Source organism: Grus americana, chromosome 20 (genome assembly GCF_028858705.1).
Source record: "Grus americana isolate bGruAme1 chromosome 20, bGruAme1.mat, whole genome shotgun sequence".
NCBI lineage: Eukaryota > Metazoa > Chordata > Aves > Gruiformes > Gruidae > Grus > Grus americana.
In genome coordinates, this window is record NC_072871.1 from 130480 (window position 1) to 150945 (window position 20466).

At 39.8% G+C, this 20466-nt stretch overlaps 1 protein-coding gene across 1 annotated transcript; it reads right to left on the bottom strand.

The window, feature by feature from the left end:
• Window positions 1-291: 291 nt before the first annotated feature.
• MAN1B1 (mannosidase alpha class 1B member 1) lies at window positions 292-20466 on the bottom strand. Its single transcript, XM_054848199.1, has 13 exons — window positions 20203-20466; window positions 17850-17958; window positions 17031-17167; window positions 15797-15957; window positions 13926-14035; window positions 11855-12040; window positions 9547-9695; window positions 8731-8919; window positions 7540-7730; window positions 6148-6268; window positions 4168-4365; window positions 3731-3862; window positions 292-2878 (listed from the first exon to the last, which is right to left on the bottom strand). Exons 1-13 carry the CDS (start codon window positions 20359-20361, stop codon window positions 2675-2677), a joined length of 2046 nt encoding a protein of 681 aa, XP_054704174.1. The 5' UTR covers window positions 20362-20466; the 3' UTR covers window positions 292-2674.

Sequence of the window (20466 nt, forward strand, 5' to 3'; positions counted from 1 at the left end):
TATTATGTTAAGGAAGTAAAAATAAATAAGCAATTAAAGTAACCTTTGCAAAAGAACAGGAAGAAGCAGATAAGGTTTTACAAGATTATTTCGGTTTGTGCCATTTCACATGTGATACAGGAGTCTGAAACCAGCATTTGTTCTCAAAGGTAGAGAGCTGAACAATCTTAACTTCAGATTTAAAGGACGAGGACAGTAAAGCCACACTTTGCAAAAAGATTCGGTTTTCCAGGAAGAATTAGGTAGAAAAGAAATCAGTTGGACCAACAGACTCAGCTAAAAGACACAAAGTGTGTTTGGGAAAGTGACAATTTATTCTTCTCTCCTTCCTTTAACTCATTATGAAACAGATTATTACTCTCAAGCCAATCATAAAACAAAAAAATTACAACAGACTCCCACAGTCCCATTTGTAGAGGTGAGTATATTAAGACTGGTATAAGACTTCAACAACAGAAGATTTTTGGTGAGCATTTATATGTATTCCACTTTCTAAGAAATCTTTGTTTCCTCACTAGGACTGCTGTATAGGTGAAATGCCAAACTCTGAAAGTTTTACAGTCCATAGCACAGTCATTACTCACGGGTTCAATCAAAGCTACAATCAAAGGCACAAGGCCCAAGCAACACAAGTCAGGGCCTGGGTAGTCTCACTGAAATTTTATTTTTTTTTTATCTTCAGCTTTTAGCCAGAGCTCAGCTCCTCAGTAACATGAACCTGCTCCACAAACAAAAACATGGAAGGTGTTTCCTCCCACATTTCAACAGCATTTTCCTTCTTTGCTGTTATGTCAAAGAAAACAAAAGTCTTAGGAGCAAATCAGTTGTGCAGACAAAGGCTACAGGTACTGGATTCCACTGCACATGTGAACAACTAATTTCCAGCATTCCTGGTGGCATGTGAACAGGAGGAACATTAACATTCTGCACTAACTTGTCATGTCTTGCAAATCCCAGGGTCCCTTTGATAACAGGAAAAGGTGCATTTAAATAATTTGTAAAATTTCTCCATTTCCATACACCATCATTAGTACATGGAATGATAAATATCCTTTAAAAGACTTAAATAGTGGTCCCAAGGATAACTTCTGACTCTAGCACACAGAACTGATCAGCATAAGACAAATAAAGATGCATCTTACTTTACAAATCAAAGGTTACAAATACTATAAAATGCACATACCCCCCATAGTGAATGGGACATTAACCGTTACAGTCAGATTTAATTAGTTCCATTTAGCAGCCCCAGATTCAGAGGGGACTGTACCTCACTGTTAATGTGAGGGGAAAGGACGTTTTGGTGAGAACAACCTCTTTAAGAAATATGAACAAGCACATTTCTGAGAACTTATATGTGAATACAGGACTGTCCAAGTAGCTACAAAACCAAAAGGAAAAGCACTACAGAAAGCTGATTTCCAAATGCATAGTTTAAAATCTATTTGCACATACAAAAATCCCAGGGTTCCCATAAGATTCTTAAAAAAACCTGGGTCTGCTTTGTCTTCAAGCAGCTGAGCAGATTTCATTAATTCTACTGGGACCAAGAATTGTTGTAATACATTTAGACTGTCTGCTTTCAATACTACTAATGACAATACTTCTACCCAAAGTACTCCTAAGGAACAAAAAAGTGACAATCTCTCCACAGTCCAAAAAATGACAAATAACATGAACTTTGCTGTACAGTGTAAGCTTGTTTTGAATCAACAAACACCTTAAAATGCAATATCTGGACAGGAAGGGATGGCAGGAGGCTGACTTAGAATTATACTAATGTGCTCACAAGCTTTCCCAGTGCCCACCCTCAGAAAGCAGCTTTCAGTCAGAATACCTGAGTCTAACTGATGTAAATAATATATAAAATGCATGTGTAGTTTCACTTGCGTTTCACATTATCTCCTGCATTCCTGCAGATAAGTTAAAAAACTGCAATACCTCTACAAAATTATATACCGCTTTGAGCCAAACCAGCAGCAAATTCTCTTCCATCATTCATTTCAACCACAGCTTGAACAGGTTGTTCAAAGTGCTCTATAAAACTAAGACACCGCACAACACATGCTTTGCTGCCACTTTCTCCTTCTAACATGATGCAGCATAGCTCGGTAGTTTGGAATGAGATCAGAGTATCAGTAGCAATACTGACAGCTTTGCTTCAACCTGGGACAACATTACCGTTCTTTGTTTATTCCACGTACCACCTGAAACACTGTATGTTCATGTGAAGGAATGATGCTGTAACAGAGTGTTTCGGTGAATCCAGAATAAACCAGAAACCTGTAGGCTTATTCCTTCTCTCCAGGGACAATCCTGTGCTGTAAGACAACTTGCTGCATTCCTGATATTTAATGAGCCTTTAGTAAGACTGACATAAGTGAGTTCTGGTTCACCAGAGCCTCGTGAATGTCATGGTCCACACTACAACTATTCTCTGAACCTCATCATCAATACCAAGAAAACCAGCTTAGTATGGCACAGTTTGTCCATCCCAGAACCAGGGATTAGATTTAAGACTGACATGACTTCTCCAAACCAGAGATGCTTTCCCAAAGGTTTTGTTTGTTTGTTTTAAGACAAAAAAGGTGCAATATAGCATCTCTCCTCAAACCCTGAAAAGTAAAGTGACTTGAAGATAAAAATGCCACCGTTGGAATGTCTGCTGGCACCCAGTCTATGCTGGCACCCAGATAGGGAGTGGATGAGCTTCTGTGTTAAATACGTATTTGTCAAGGTTGATTAAGTCAATGTCATCTGAAAACAGCAGAAACATGTATTTAAGTGTTTCCCCAAGGAAGAAGCTCTCCATCTTATCTCGTGGCTCTGGATTACTGGGATTCTGGACGTTGTTAATGGAAGTATAACCACCTGTAGGAACCTGTGCCAAAAAAAAAAAAAAAAGCAGAATTTTTATACATTTCAAAAAGTCAAAATAGTTTTCACTTCTTGACATCCAGATATACTTGGAGAAAATAAGTGCTAAGAAACAGATCAGCATGTTTTTCATTTCATACTTGTTTTTCATTTACATATAAAACTTCAGTTATGAAAAAAATCTCACTGCATTTTAAAAGAAACCACAAGGATAAAATGAAGCACAGTGGCCGTTTATGCTTAAGTTAAAGAGGTATCACAAAGAACATCCCTTTGAAGTTTCCGGACAAGTGTACAGAAAGTAACTAGTGCAATTTCTACACCAGAGTTAGTCAGAGTATCATACCTATTTTCTTAATAACAACCATGGATATTTAATGACCACTGGCATCTGGGCCACACTTTTATAGCACATCAGAGTGATATCTCCATGAGCACTGTCATCAGAATGAATACAGAAATGCCCCAACACCCTATTTAAAACATTAATGCCATTTTGTGGCAATTTTTTTTTTCCTAACTTCAAAGGGTTCTTTCAATCCAGCCAGGTCCTTCTCAGCTTCTGAATTCTAAAAATGATTGCAGTAGAGATTTTAACAGCTTCCAAGAAGATGCAGAGACACTTTGGGAGTCTGAATTTTACCTTTTAATGAATGTAATACAAGTTATTTCCCTGAATGTATTGTATCTCAAACTTTAAGGCACTGCGTGAACTGAATTTTTCTGTGTGTTCTTATGAATTTCCCCACAGGTATTTGACGACTCTTGAAAAATAGTAAGTTTCCAGAGTTCTTGTTAGAGAGCAAGTGAATGAATAAAGTCCTGACAAAACAACGTCATTATAAGCTGACCTTACCCGTGTGTATTTATTGAAGTTCTGCAAGATTTCCCAGCCCCAGTCTTGGTATTTCTTATCACCGGTGAATCTGTACATATAAAAAAGGCTTTCCACAGTTTCTGGTCGCAGTAAGTTGTGCCTGTCTGCAGGCTGCAAGAGAAAAATAAAAGCAAGAATAATTCAGACAGGGAATTTTATCAAGGACACATGCAGGAAGACAATTAGTGATTCCCATCTCCATCTACCCCAAAGAGTTTATTATGCATAACACAGCTTCTAAATACACTACTGGGTTAATTAAAAACAAAGGCTAGGGTACACCTAGAAAGCGAAGCAGCAAAAGAAAAGCTGCTCCACAACAGAGCGCATCACTAATATCCGACTGGGAGTTTCAACAGCAGAACAGAGATACAGAAGAATCATCAAATTACAGTTCAGGCAAGCTAGCTGTTCACCTTGATTTCCACATCTTTCTGGCCCTTTTGTGCATGAAGATTGAAGTGCACGATCTCTGGACTCAGGCCTGTCTCTACTTGAGCATACATCTGGTAACAGGTTTCTATAAGGGCTTCGGCCAATTTCATATGATCAGCAGTCAATCCATTGTGAGCTCCCAGTGCCAAAGTACCAGGCAAAAAGCAAACCAAGTGATCCTGCAAGACAAGACAACTCTTATTGGGGAGGTATGTGCGCCTCTGTGTCCCTATGCGCGTGTCTTTTTTATTATTATTATTATTATTCTTTCTCTTCTTCAAAACACATTGCAGGTACCCAGAACTTGAAGGTAACTTTTTAATAATCTGATGTAATCTAGCATGAGGCAGACAGCATTATTACAGAGACATTATTAATTTGGAAGGTATACAAGCCTGTGTGTTTTTATGTCAAATTTCTGAAAGAAAGGTCTGAAGTCAGGGCAAGGGGGAAGAGAGTGTCTTTTGGCTTATCAGAAGTGTACATTTCATACCAACTCATGATGGGGGGGTGGGCAGAATCACCTCAAGGTGTCTCAATAGAGACAACTAAAGGGACAACATAAGGGACCAACTAATCATAGGAATTTAATTTTAAACTTAAAATGGAATGGAGATGGGAGTCAGCCACAGAAAACAAAGCTTTGAAGAAGGAGGAGATGTCAGCTGAAGGAGATTTTCATCATTCTGAAATAATCATCTTAGCATTGTTGTAAGAGAGACAACATCTGCAGAGATCATTAGATCCACTGATCCAACTGGAAAACACAGATAAGCTTTCAAGCATATCTCTGCTTGAAAACTTGCCCCTTTCTTGCAACTTTGTTATTTGCGGTAACGTAAAGCTATTACCCGTCACGCCTATAGAGCACCAAAGATGCCAAGAGCACCATTTTTCTAGAGAGTCTGGGCTACAGCTGGCTCCTGTTCCCACCACTAGCTCTCCTAGATTTATTCTCTTGTTTACAGCCATCTGAATGTCACAGATACCCAGAACCTGTACAAAACATCTTTGGCTCTTCGTGTAGGTATGGAAGAGGGGCACCTGAAGATGATCATGTGAAGAGCATTCCTGCTTGCTTTCCCCAAGACAAAGCATCAGGACTGCAGGGATGTTTCTTTCTTAGCTTTTACTTGCTACAGTAAACAATTGTTCAAAGGACAACAAGAGTATGCGTTAAGGCTACACATACATTAATAATATACCGCTCATCTTAAAAAAAAAAAAAAAAAAAAGAGAGAGTCACACAAACATACAGTACTTGCACTTGCATGAAATCTTTAACTGAAAGGTCTTAAAATGCATTTTAAAGAGCATGGATGTACAAATTAAGAGCAGGGAGTTAAGATCAATTTTCCCTACAGCAAACAGCATACTGTTTTACTCAGTAACCCTGCACATAGGAAAAGAAACGAATGTCATAAATGGACAGAACCCTCCAAAGTTATCAGATTTTTTTTTTTAGATCTGCTTCTTTTGAAGGTAAACCTGACAAGCCAAGTGTGCAAGTGTCTGCATATATTTTTGAATTATGGAAAATAAATAATACATAAAATTGAGGCACTGCCTCAAGTGTTTCAGACACTGGAATTTTATGACCAAAACAGGGGAAAAAAAAAAAAAAAGAGAAAGAAAATTTATCTCCAGCACCAAAATGTTCAGTGTTACAGGAACATAAACAGATTTACTAGAGTAACTCAAAGAGAAGGCCCCTGGTTTGCACAGGTGAGAAACTAGTTACTCAGTAATGCCATCACCCTGGCTATATATATACACACACACACACACAGAGAGTCTTTCTCTTTTGTTTCTTTGTTTTTTTCCTTTAGAGCAGAGAAAGGGTAAAGACAGCACAGAAGCTTTGCATTTGCCTGTCTAAATGTTGTTTTCTTTCTTTTTTTTGGTGGTAGTTTTTGTTTTCTTTTGTTGTTGCTTTTCTAAAACGCAGTTGTACTTCTTACCATCTTGGCACTGAAATGGCCATGAGCAAGCTCTCCTACAAAAGTAAGCTTCTTGGGTTGCGATCTCTGAAGAAGATGCTTTTTCACTCCTTCTATGGCTCTCATATAGTCTTCCAACAGTCTGTGAATTAAAATAATTCCCAGTTGGCTCGCACACACACATTGAGAACACATTTAATCATAGTCGATATTCAGCACAATCAGCAAACGGTTTTGGAGATTGTTATTTCAGTCTAAAGAACAATATTTAACCAAATGTGAAAACTGACAAGAAAAACCTCTACTTCAACCGTCTGCTCTGAAGCAGATTCAATTAGATCAGTTCGCCTGAGGGCTTATCTGAGCAATTTTTTAGTACCTCCATCCAAGCATTTAGTAGTGTCTCCATCCAAAGATGGAGATTCAATGACTTTGAGCGATCTCTTCCAATGTTTGACCACTCTTATTGTGAAACATTGTTTCACAATATTTAATTGGAATTTCCCTTGTTTCAAAGTACTTTTATGTGGGAAAAACTGCTGAATACTTCCATTTTGAGGCTCGCAAAATGCGATCATTCACAGTCCCAAAGACAACAGTTCTCCGTCTACAGTGAAGCATGGCTTGGAAAAAGCAGCGATGCAAACTTCTTTGTAGAGATGCACCTGCTCTGATATAAAGAAATGCCTCAGAGAGGCACATTGTTGCTCTGTATGCATTCAACCCCTTGACATGAACAAGTCCAACATAATTAGTTTATAAGCAGATAAAAACTGCTTGGATTTTTTGTCTTGTTTTGGAGGAAATCTTTTCCAACATCTCTAATTCCTCTGCTCCTTGCAAACATTCTCTTCCACTTATCCAGTGCAGATAAGAAAAACATACAAGACCTAAAGCAAAATTTACACAAACATCAAACTTCAGTCTCTTTTTTTCTAAGTTAAGTTATTCCTTATGGATTAAATCTCCCACCTCAACCATCTTCTAGGATTCACCTTTCCCTAACAAACCCAGAGAAAACACAGACATTGCTGGTGAAATGAAGTATGATCAGTATTTTGGAACTAATTATGCTCCGTATCTACTGTAAAGACTTAATTTTCTTCTCCTGTCTGTAACACTCCTCACACCTGATGCGCTGAGGAAGAAAAGTTTTCTGATAAGAAGTTTTGAGACTAAGCCTAACTCTCATGCTGTTGTTACATCAAGTTACCACAGGTCCCTCTTTCTTGCTTAGCTTGCTGTCCTGGTTTTTGGTTAGGATTAAACCATGACACTTGCTTTTGAAAACAGTGGTGTTTTCAGTCAACTGTTGGGCACTTACATTATTTTTCTTTAAACAACAAACTACAACAGCCAAGTTTTACAGCTCACATAATTCTCACACCACTATAAGAAGTGGAAAGAACTTACTCGTTTTCTTTTTTCCCGCCCTGAATCCATTGCTTGAGCAAATACTCGTAGTAGCTGTCAGCTCTGGCTCCCAGAGTATAGACACCCAGGTGAGTGAACTGCCCGCTGTTCGTGTTTATGAACATAGGCACTAATCCATCATTTTTCCCTGAGAGAGTGTGAACATGCTTCATCACTTCATCTACTGCTTTCTAAAAGAAAGAAAATAGCAAACATAAATTACAGGTATAAATGATGCAGAAAACTGTGGCTAGTAACTTCAGGCTGGTAACAAACATTTAACTCTTCTTCCTCAAAGTAACATCAGGGACATCAAGTTCAGCTCGTGCAATATATTAAATACAGGATTTCAAATGTTCTGATTCTCAAAACATGATGTTCTGGGTACATTTCAGTACTCTGAAATAATTATAACTATTTCCTTTCCTTCAAGTAAGCCCACTCAAAAGCCTATGGCATAGGACTATGATTTGATTTACTCATATTTGCAAAATACAAGTCCAGCTGACATAACAACTACGTGAATCACGCAATAGGTAAAACTTCTTTAATTAACTGCCCTCTTTAAAACTTGAGATGTGGATACAGTTTAAAACAACATTGCCAAACAAAAGAGTGGAAAATATTCTTTTCTCTGGAATTACTTTTATTTCAACTAACTTTTCCTTATACTGTGACCTGCTGTCAGACCCTTATCCAGTGAGTCATGTTTTAGTTCCTTGGATGGCAACACCAGGGTTTTGCTCTTTGCATTTAGATAATGACATCAAGAAACCACACGCACAATTCTGACAACATTAAGCAAGGCACAGTTTCAGAGACCCTGTTTAGCTTAATTTTTTTTCAAAATCTGATAACCTAGTGTCAAACAAAAACGTCAATGATAAAAACTAGGGGGTTGGGGGAGGGTGAGGATGCTGTTTGTTTTGGCTTTGTTGTGGCTTGGTTTGTTTTTTTTAAAATCAAAAGCTATTTCTGAGGGAGAAAAATAATTATTCACCTCCACAACTATTTTTTGGTATTTAAGAAAATAATTGGAATTACTTTTGTTTCTTTTCCTTCCCTCATCTAGAGTTTCACAACTCATTTAACGTCACTTAGAGACTACAGAGACCACATGTATTGATGGAGAGTCAGTGGTGGTGCTGTAGAGAGGTGGAAAAAGAAGAACATTGACTGAATCTTTCATACCTGGAATTTCTCATCTCCAGTGAGACGAGAGAGCTCCCTAAACTCCAGTTGAATACTGGTCACCTCTGCCACAGTGCTGTCAGATGTCCAGCGAGGTGGATGTGCGGTGCCCCGGCCAATGTTGACATCAGAATATGGTATCTTGGAGGGGGTCTTGAATGCTGGCATAAGCCTGTTCCCAATGTCTTTCTAAAGAAAACCCAAGAGCACAGGACAAAACAAGAAACAAAAAATTAAATATACACCCACTCACACACACCCCTTTAGATTTTCTTTCACCAAGCAGACAGAAAAAAAAAGAAAATAGCAGCTTATTTTTAGATGGTGCAAGAAAGCCCAGCATGAAAAAGGGTCATGGATTTATTCATAATAACAACTACAGAGTTTCTACTTTGTTCCTAGTATTGCATGCCTCATTTGAGTCTGCAATCCCTATGCAACATGATGTAATTCCAAAGTAATTGACTGCATCTAGCTAATCTAAAAAGGTGGCTGATGCTGTCAAGACACACAGAAAGGGCAAACAAAAGACAACTATTACTCTTTTCCAAGCATTTATTTTCTCTTTTGTTTCATTAAATTTATTATGGTCAGCTCTTCATCAACAGAAGAACAGGCATATAAGAATACCTGATAAAACACAGTGAGAGCAAACAGAAGTGCAGGCTTAAAAGATTAATGGTAAATCCCTTTCCCACCACTTTAACTATGAAACTGTTAAAAACCAGCAACATTTAACTTTCTGTTGAATCTTCCCTCAACTTTGTCCCATATGGAATACATAATACGGTTTCATTTGTAAGACCAGTCACTCACAGCTTTTTCCAGGAAGAGGCTATCTCCCGAGAGATGGTAGGTGCTCAGCAAGCCCCCCAGGATACGGATAGTGCTCTCAAAGAGGTTCACATCCACATTTTTATCAAATACTAAATCAATTGCTACCCATTTTCTTGCTTCTTCAAACTCTGCAAAGTATAAAAGATAGTTCAGTTATGAACTTCTGGCATGTTCCAACAACTAGACTAGAGACATTAGTACAGCATATATCCATGACAGTTACTTATATCTGTAAACAGAGATCGTAATTTTAGGTGGAAAACAAACTATGAACACATGCTGGGAGAAGTTTGACTACATTGGCTTAATTCTTATTCAGCATGCACCACAGATGCATACAGACAGAAATTCCCAGCAAAATAAAAAGCTCCTAATAGTCTAAAATAAAGAAGAAATTGAGGAATTTTTATTAAAATAGTCCAGAAATTGAGATGTTTTAAGTCCACCCATTTGCCCTATCAGACAATGTTACACTTCCACAAGAGCCTTCAGAACTTTTGAATTAAATCTTTTTAAACCAAAGCTGTTATCTACCAAGATAACAGATAACGTTTGCAGTTAATAGCCATTAAGCCATTAGTCTAGCTATGTCCTGGGGAGCACTTAACCCGTAAAATCCTGACAGTCTTCAATTTTTTCCACAGAAACAAAAATGGTGGTTTATCACAATACTAATTCAAAAAGGATGTTAAAAAAAAGCCAATTTAGATTCAGCTGTCAGTTTATCAGCAGCATCACTCAATGATTGCTTTTGCACAGGGTCTAAATCCATGGCGCATGTGAGTTAGCTCATGCCCTAACTGTGAAGGCTAAGCTATCTCAAATTATCTCACACCTTCCAGAAACTCCTGCTTGTGAGCAGGTGCAGAAGCACAACCAGTTTCCCAGAAATGGAAGGTATTCCACAGGAGATTAGAGAAAAAGAATGTCTCTGTGTCCTCACGAGAAGAAATGTCTTGGATGCTGGGTAGGCTGAGAAGAAGCACAGAAAAAAAATCTCCCCTGTCAGATGTTAGCACTATCTAGCAGTACAACAGATATGGTAAGGTCCTCTTTCACAGAAGTGTTAGCTTTCATCAGCTCATAAGAAAGACTGGCAATCTCAAACAGAACTTTCATTTATACAGCATTTGTTATTCAGAAGAAACCCCAGGAGCTTTCTAAGGCAATCAGCAAAAGAACTGCCATAAAATATGAAGAAGCCTTCACCAAGAACCCATTTTTTACACATATAAATTACTAATAATTTATTTTAAAAGTTCTATGAAGTTCACAATTAATGTTTTATGAAAAAACCAGCACACTGTCAACTTGATGAAACTTCAAAGCAGCCTGCTCAGGCCTGCTGCCAACACATGACGGGGAGTTTTTGTTTGATTTAGTATTTTACACAAAATTCAAAGGTAGAAGAGCCAGAACCATGAAGACTTTCACTGCTTATTGTCCCCTTACTAGCAGCTCTGTTCTTCCTATCTTGACACGAAAAAATTGCATGATGGGTAAGTTTACAAAGGTGGCTATCTACCAAGGTTAAACAGTTCCAGAAATTTTTACCACTAAAAAAAAAAACCCTGCACCACAAAAAAAAAAACCCACACCAAACAAAACAAAAAAACCCACCAGAGCAACCACACAAAATAACTCTTAAATATTGATTAAGCAAGCTTTTCGCGACAGAATTGCAGAATTTTTTTGTTAGTTTTTAAAATGTTTGAAAGTTTTCTAACATAGTCACTTCCAGAATAACTGTGAAAAAATACAGACAGCAGATCCATTCAGGAAGGAGGTATTGAACACTCCCCTTCTCCACCCATTGATTTCTTACAGAAACAACCTTCTTAACTCCAGATATGAAACACGGATATTAGGTGTGATGAAACACAATCTAGGAGTGTTCAGGCTAATTCCCTAAGACTGTCAGGTCGAAAGCCTACAGTGGCTGTATAACGGCACAAAGGTAGCACTAGGGCTTTAGTACAGAAAAAAATCGGGAGGCTTACTAATCCATTCCCCAGTTTCTAGCAGACATATCCATTGTTATATGTAATAGCAGAATATTCCAGGAAAAATGGTGTCCTTTAATGTAGCTGGGATTTTTTAATATTTATCTTTATACATATTGGTTTTATAAATATATACACATGTATTTACCCTCACAGGAAAACTAAACTTATTGGCCACACATAATAAATGTTCCCCTCAGAGATTCTTGAACATGTACTGCCTGAATAGAAAACAAGGAATTATTTTAGAGGGGAAAAAAATGGAGGAGAAAAAAAAAAATTACCTTCTTTTAAGCCTAAAATCCACATGGTATCCAAGGCGTCAATTAAGGTAAGCCCAAGTCCAAACCACTCACTGTAGGACTTGGACAAAGGCTTCAGCTCATCATGGCCCCAGGCAAAATCCTTGTATCCTTTCCATGCGTGGCGGAATGCTTCTATCACAGCCATCTGACGTTCGTTTACGGGCACTGCAAAAGGAAAACAGCACCTTGCTCAATACTTCTGCAGGGGAGTTATGCAGCTAAAACGAACAGCATTTTGATGCATTCTACCCAGAGTAAACTTTCTTCCAAACTAAATGATCAATGTAATGGAAAAACATCCTCAGATTATTCTTTTCAGTACAGCCTTTCCTGTGCGGAATAACCAGTCAGGGTTTCTGGCCAGCAATTCAGTCAAATGGAAATTTCGATTTCTCCTTGGCAAAAAAAAAAAAAGTCATTTCTGCAAATAAAACATTAAAACAATCACATGCACAGTTGTTAGGTGAATATCACTAAAGTTCAAAGACCAGAAAGTCAGGAAATACCAGGATTAAGATTGCTTAAGTCAACTGTAATTCAGCTGCTGAATGTATATGCTTAATAATATGATTCTTGGCTGATTTACCACATAGCATATTTTCCTTCATCTTCCCTGTCTTATTCATTGCTTTCTGCTAAATGTAAAATCAGTTATACAACATTCTCTCTCTTGAACTTTTCATTTAATACAAAAAAGGAAGAAAATTTACATTTCCCATCTTGGGCAAAGCCATGTCTTTTTTCATGGTTCAACTGAAATTTTTGTTCACAATTTGCCATAAAGTTGAGCTTGTGTTACACATTCAACATGAAAAATTTCAAGCCTGTTAGCTGAAAATTTGCAAAATTATAAACAAAGATTTCTAGAGTGGAAAACACCAAGCAGCATAACTAAACCCATATATACTAAGCTAGCAAAAGCCAAATATATCACACTGTAATATGCTACATTTCTCATATCAGAACTTCCTTGCACGAACCCAGAAAGCAGAACCACAGGCTCTTTACTCCACAAGGACAGAAGCTGCAAAAACAACTTCTACAGCTTTATGGTGAGCCTTAAAAATAGTTCAGTTTAATTCAGGGAGGAAGTCACTTTCCCTGTATTTGCAGAACAAAAGGAAAACCACTGCTGGAAAAAGAAGCTGTCCTTTTCAAGCCCTCTCTAGACTATCCTTTCCTGGAGGAAGAATGGCAATGTCTGCCTCCTCCCAGAGGCTATATTTCAAAGATTTATCACTAAAATTTATTTTCAGATTCTGAAGGCTAATAACCTTGAAGGCTGTCATGGTGGAATAAGGACACTGAAGGCTTGGATGTTCTAGGTAAATAATATTTCCTACACTTTTTTATTTAGTTTAATTAAAATAAATAAAATAGATGTGTGTGGGGAGGTGTGCTGGTTTTGGCTGGGATAGAGTTAATTTTCTTCATAGTAGCTGGTAGAGGGCTGTGGTTTTGATTTGTGCTGAAAACAGTACGGATATCACAGGCATGTTTTAGTTACTGCTAAGCAGTGCTTACACAGCGTCAAGGCCTTTTCTGCTCCTCACCCCACCCCACCAACGAGTAGGCTGGGGGTGCACAAGAAGCCGGGAGGGGACACAGCCGGGACAGCTGACCCCAAGGGATATTCCATACCATATGATGTCATGCCCAGCATATAAAGCTGGGGAAAGAAGAAGGAAGAAGAGGACATTCAGAGTGATGGCGTTTGTCTTCCCAAGTAACCGTTGCATGTGATGGAGCCCTGCTTTCCTGGGGACGGCTGAACACCTGCCTGCCAATGGGAAGTGGGGAGTGAATTCCTTGGATTGCTTTGCTTGTGCGTGCAGCTTTTGCTTTACCTATTAAACTGTCTTTATCTCAACCTACGAGTTTTCTCACTTTCACTCTTCCGATTCTCTTCCCCATCTGGCTGTGGGGGGAGTGATTGAGTGGCTGTGTGGGGCTTAGTTGCCAGCTGGCGTAAAACCATGAGAGGAGGAATTGCACAACTTCAACCACAAAAGTGAACAGAAATAAAGGTATCATTAACTGTACTATTTACCTGGCTCCTTCTGGTCTTCAGCTTCCACAGATGAAGGTTTTTCTGGTTCCTTTATTTTACTAGACGGAGGTTCAGTGCTTTGGTCAGGTTCTATCACTGCTCCTCTCCAGCTGAAAATACAAGGGATTGTGATTAAGACTTAATTTGATCACAGAAAGTCATGCAAATGAATAAAGTCTTATCTCTGCATTTCCTTTTTCTCACAATACTTTGGTAAAACAGGAGTTGGATTTCCTATCAAGGATCAAAATAACTACGTTGTCCACTAGGTAATTCTTCTGTTCAAAGAAAGTAATTTGCATCAGAGAAATTTTACTGGATTAAAAAAGTGTGTCTTACAGACTCTTGAAATTTTGTTAAATCTCTCAGCAATGGAATTTAATAAAGAACTTCTAAAAATAATTAAGACACCTGAGAATGCTGGATTAGAAGCATTTTGTTACCTACCAGTTCTGAAATAATCACAGGAGCCACTAACACTACATAGTGCCACACAAACGATGATCATCAAAAAATCATGAATAAGCACATAGAACTAGACACTTAAAGTACCTGCTTTACTACCAAGAGGTTCACAAACCTTCCCTACACACACAGATGCATAAATCAGTTTTTACAGGTTTTTATTAACAATCTCCCGAAGGAGAAGTCTTTCAGAATGGACTTCAAGTCAAGCCAAATTCACATCAAGCTCAATCAATCGCGACCATGCTGTTTAATATATAGATGTGTTGCCTTTGAGTTCATGATACGCTTCCTAAGGGAACCAGACTTACAGGACCTTTAAAGTTTATATTGTTTACAGTCAGCATACCTTATGACTTACATAAATCCCATAATTTCATTTCTTACTTTCATTCTTTAAATTTGTATCAAGTCTTCACTATGTTTTCACTGCTCTCCTAAGTTTTCCTGTTACCACCTGTTTAACTCTGAGTTACAGCATAAGTGGAAGCACAAGAATAAAACACTTCAAGTCATTATAAGAGATTTCAGATAATACCAACAGCCAAAATGCTGATGCAGGCACAGTTCTGATACTATGATCAGCTCAGCTGTGCCAGTGCTGAAAATGACACAAACATATAAAAAAACCAAGTCTAGTGTTCCAAATCTTAAGAACCTCTGCTGAACTTAGAGTAGTCTTTTCTATATCCAAGTTACATCCCTTCAGTTCTTCCCAAATCAAAAGATTTCAATCAAAAATATCTTAAGGAATAATGCTCTATAATCATAGCAGCACAGACACTCTGTAAAACATGTTACTATATCTGCATAAGGGGGTCTTTGAACTGTATGATTAACCTTTTGTAAGAAAGAGGTAAGCATATCTTGTACAGTTACATGCACACACCTACATACACATCTACAACTTCTGCCAGTTCAACTTGGGCTTACTGTGTTTCGTGACATCATACCACTGACACTGCTATAATTTTCTAAGTCTGGCCCAGGTCAAAGACACTTGTGACAGTATTATTGTATTGATACTGGTACATCAATATTTACTACAAAACAAACGGCAGAAACCTACAGCCACTGAGAAGTCTCCTGGGCATAAAGAGTGCCTAAGTGCATTAGAAACACAGACAGCCTTGTAGAGCTCCAAATCCTCTGCAGTTCTATGATGCAAACAGTAAAAACAGAAAATCTGCACATTCACCAAAATTAAATAGAGCAGCCTAGCAATATCAACAGCTGTCAGGCCAGACCTGAGAACAAATATATGTAAGGAAATAAAGCAACCTCAGACACAGACAACAAAAAGTCCTTACAATTTTCACTCCATCATGCAATGGATCTTGGGGGGGGTGGTGGGGGGTGGTGGTGGTGAGGAGGGGAGCGCTGTAACTTGCTGGAAACATTACTACCTGATTACAGATTTCTCTGTTTTCTCTTCTTTATCAGACTGGACTGGCTCTTCTACAACCCTGCTGGTATCATGTTGGGTCTTCAGCCTCACATCCCTCCATGGTGGCTTGATCTGAAGATTGGAAGGACCACGCCGAGCGTGAGGCAGTTTTGGCGGCTTCTGAGAATGTAAGAGGAAAAAAAAAAGGTGCTTGGTATGTTGCAGAGATGGTAACATTTCAAACTGTAAATCAACAGTATTCCAGTGTTAAATATAACTTCAGATAAATATTACTTTGATATCATATCAGCATGCAATTTCTGCCCCGAATGGAAGGTATGTTGAAGACCTCGGTTTTTTGTTTGTTTTAAACTTTTGGTAAAATTATCCAGTTCTTAAGTTTACACTGATAAATTACCTTTAAACTACCTCTACTGCTACCAGATATTAATTTAACACAAGGCACTGCCAAAGAATTGTAAAGATATTTAATTCCATTTTATTAGGCACAGTAAATTTTTATTAGAATTAGCAAAAAGTATGCAAAAAAAAATTTTACAAAATGCCAGTGTTAGATAATACCAAGAATTACTATACTGTAATACGTGTACATTTGTGCACAACGAAGGAAAGATTTAATATGAAATTTCATATTCATTAACTGGAAATCCCAAAATACATGAAGTAAATACATGAAGAGCAACACAGCAATCAGTATTCCTCTACTCCACTAATACACACAATCAGTTCCTTTTTCTTTCCCGTCACATTCCCCACAAATGTAAGCCTTCAAAACCTGCTAACATCTGTTCTGTTTGCTGCTATTTTTCAAGCTACCAAGAAAGTTATTCCAATTCAGTGTAACACTGCCCGTATTCTACATCTCATATTCAACCGCAAGTCTATTTAAGCTCCTCATAACAGCAAGACTGACGTCCAGAGCACTCCAAGTCCAAACAAATTAATCATAGTGGGAAAGTGAAGCCTCAAGAAGAGGTCACTGTGACCTACAGTCCTGGCACTCTTAGTTTTAACAGTGATTAAGAAATAGTATACCAAACACTTAAATAAAAAAGGTAAAGCCGAGAAATACTACACCAAAGCCCTTCCTGAGAGGGGAGCATTCCACCCAGAGCAGACTTTTACTACAAGTTATAACTCCTTTCTCCTTAACAACTGTTAGAACCAAGCACTATTTGGAGCTTTCACAAATTCTTTGGTAGCTTTATAAAACTCATTTCTTCTCATAGTACCTGCGGTGAAAGCTCTGGGTAGTCTCCGAGATTGGCGTCTGCTTTCTGGGGTGCTGGTAGAACGACTGGATTTGCCAGCTTTAATCCAGGACTTTCTGGTTCTGTTCTCTGATCATCCAAGGATTTGTTTGTTAGACCTAGACACACAAAACTGCTCAGCACAAGGAATCAACAGTTTAGGCTCCAGCTAGAAATTTGTAACTGCATTCAAATACTAGATGAACCTCCAAAAAGTGTTTCCCTTCACAAAACATTGATAAACACACCTAATTATTAGCTACAAAGTGTCTTTTGGTATTAACACTCTCCTTAATATACAAGGAGGATGCTAAAAGGCACATGCTTTTTTTTAATTGCTATTATTTTAGCTTCTCAATACAGACAGTAAGAAAATACCAAAGGTAAATGTGCCTTTGTATTGTACAAAAACTTGGAATTTCTAATCTGATGGACAATCAAAACCAAGAGAGGATTATCTTATTCTACTGTTCAGGTTACCAATATCTACGCACAAACATAACAAAAAACAAACCCGCCCCCAAAAAAACCCAAAACCAAAACCAACACTCACGGCCTCCAAATCAACTAAAACAAAACGTTGCTCTAGTAAAGATAAACAATGAAAAGGTATATGAAAAATATTTCTGATTAAGCAGAAATAAGTCATTGAAACATGTCACATAAAACCATCTCATGACTGCACTTTAATGGATACACCCAGTCATTGTCAATAAAAACTAAAACTAGTTATAAGAACTACAATAGTCTCTTAAATAGAACATCACATTCTAATAATTCTGAGTTATACAGAACACATACTTTTCCATGGTTCCCCCATGCTTGCATATGAAATGACTCCACAGACCGCCAAGAAGGCAAACAGGAAGAGAATTACGCTCCGCTGTAGTCGAGACAGCTGCTTCCATTTCTTTAGGAGAGAAAATAAGTCAGAGGAAGAATATTTAGTATGACATTAAGAGCCTGCTCGGTCAAAAATAAACTCTTATTGGTTCATTCAGAGCAAGAAACACAAAACTGAGTAGGTTTAATTTTACCCTCTGTTTCCAACTGCAGACATCCATTGCTTATATTCTTTGATGACAGAGAAAATAGAAATATAACATGCTAGCATATGGCACAGCAGGCTCAGAGAAACACCAGAGCTACTTGCTGCAAGATCCTCAGAGACTGCCAAGTGCTGAGATTCCCAGAGAGCATCACCTACAGCGCACTTTCATCACAACCTGCGCTGGCTGACCTGTGCATCTGCCCAGATGTCAACTGGGAAATAAAGCGAAAGCCTCTTTCCTCCCTTCTGGCTGGGGAGGTACTACAGAACAGAACACACATGCAAAACAAGAAACAGAAGAAAGTGATAGGAAAACTAAAAACATTACTGCAACAAAGAAGAAAGGCTCAACATCAGCTAAGCACCAGTCACTGGACAAGAAAGGCATCCTGCTTCTGACAAACATATGTGGGACTGTCACACAGAACAGGTCCTGCCACCACAAATAAAGTCACCAACCCGCAGCATCAGGAAAATGAAGTGAACCAACAGAACAACGAACAAGACAAAAATCACAATGTTTTCAAGTTTAGTCCTGGGCAAAAATGTGTTTTTAAAATTGAAGTATATACAACAAAAATCACTAAAAGTCAGAGGACAAATGCTACATTCACCTGAGAGAGAAGTTTCCTCCATTTAGAGAGAAAGCAGATGGAGTTAAACATTAACTTTGTTAGTTTTATAACTCCTATCAAAATTCACCAGAGCAGCATTTTGCTTCTAATTAATGGTTTTGGCATACAGAGAGGGTGCTTCAGTGCCAATGCTACACTTGGGAACAACCCGCAGTTTCCTACAAACCATTCTACACCCCACAGCACTTCCCATAGTCCTCGTTCTCTACCAGAGGCTGCAATAACTTCAGTGAAGAACTGTCAATGTGCTTACATTGCTGAGCCCCAGAGCACACATTTCCTGTTTTCCTCCCACACTGCTGACAGTACAGTAATCCTGTACCGCAACCCAGTACACCCTTCCCTGCACACACTGCAAGATGCTGATCCCACTCCTTCACCTTTGGCTCCACCTGCACGGCCAACTGTATCATCATCTCCCAGTTGCAGAAGGGTGCACGAAACCCAGCAACCCTGTGTTTCCTCAGGGTAGGATAGGAAAAGAGGCATTGACTGTAGGATGGGTAGGATTGAGGTACAAGAATACGCGAGGGCATTCACAACCATCTTACATTTTTTTTCTGACAAAGAATAAGGATAAGAAGAAGGAGGAAACATCTAGTGCCCTATCCCCACATCTCCCTACTTGCTAATATGAGAGAAGCTGCCATATTGTATCCCTAAACAAGTTTTTCATACACTCCACCTGTAAAGCCTCTATAGGTGGCTATACCTCATCTATCTGCAACAACCCTGCCTCTCCAGCCCAAGACTCCCACTCCCAGTAAAGCTGCCTGCCCACTCCGTACCCCCAAGCAGACGCAGCTCTGCCAGAGACCCCTCTTCTCACACTTGGCCTTCCCACAAAAAGCAGAATGGTTCTCTTCACTCTCCTAGGGCAGAGGACAGGGATGTCCCTTCAAGCCCTAAAACAGTGGGCAAAGACACCAAGGCCAAATCTCCCCCTACCTCCATTCCTGCCAAGAGAGCACAGTGTTGCCCCCCCAGATGCAGAGGGTAGGACTCCCTTCAAGCGCACACCCTATCCCCCCGCCCCAGCTTTGTTCACAAAAATTAAGATATGACTTAGAGCACTCTCAGCCACCCTGCACTCCACAAACCCCTAACCAGGGGGAGAGCTGCCACCTGAACACTTCTCAGAGCCCCCGGCCCGGGGCCACCCCTCCCCAAAGCCCAGGGCATCCCCATCGTCAGGTGCCCACAGCTTAGGCCCCCTCCCCAGCTCGGAACGAGGTGTCCCGAGCCAAGACCCCCAACCCACAGCTGCACCCAAGCCCAGGGCCACCACTCACTGCCCGCCCTCCGCAGTCCAACAGGGCTTCCCCCGTTATCAGGTGCCTCCTGCACCCAGCTCGGGGGTACCCGCCACTACCGTACAGCTCCCCACCCGCTCCAGGCCGGGTCCTCCCCTAACGGCCCGGAGCCCCCCGCGGCTCGGGTCTCCTCACGGCCCGGAGCCCGCCCTCACCCGCCAGCAGGAGCGCCGCCTCCAGGCCTTGCTGTTATTGTAGCCACCGGCCCCCACCGCCTCCTCCGGGCTGAGGGTGACGGAGATGAAGTCCCGTCGCGGCGGTGAGGAGGAGGAGGAGGAGGAGGAGGCGGTGGTGGCAGCAGCAGCCGAGTACATGGCGGCGCCTCAGAGGCCGCAGTCCGCCCGCCCGCCACCCTGCGCGCCAGCCGCCATGATCCCACGCCTCCCTGCACAGAGCGCGACGGAACAGCTGCTTCCGGG

Coding starts and splice junctions, on each gene's coding strand:
- MAN1B1 (XM_054848199.1), bottom strand. CDS start 20,361: ATGTACTCGGCTGCTGCTGCCACCACCGCCTCCTCCTCCTCCTCCTCC. Junction 12,041..13,925: donor TGAAGACCAGAAGGAGCCAG/GTAAATAGTACA, acceptor TTCCTTTTGCAG/TGCCCGTAAACGAACGTCAG. Junction 4,366..6,147: donor GCCATTTCAGTGCCAAGATG/GTAAGAAGTACA, acceptor CTTGTCTTGCAG/GATCACTTGGTTTGCTTTTT.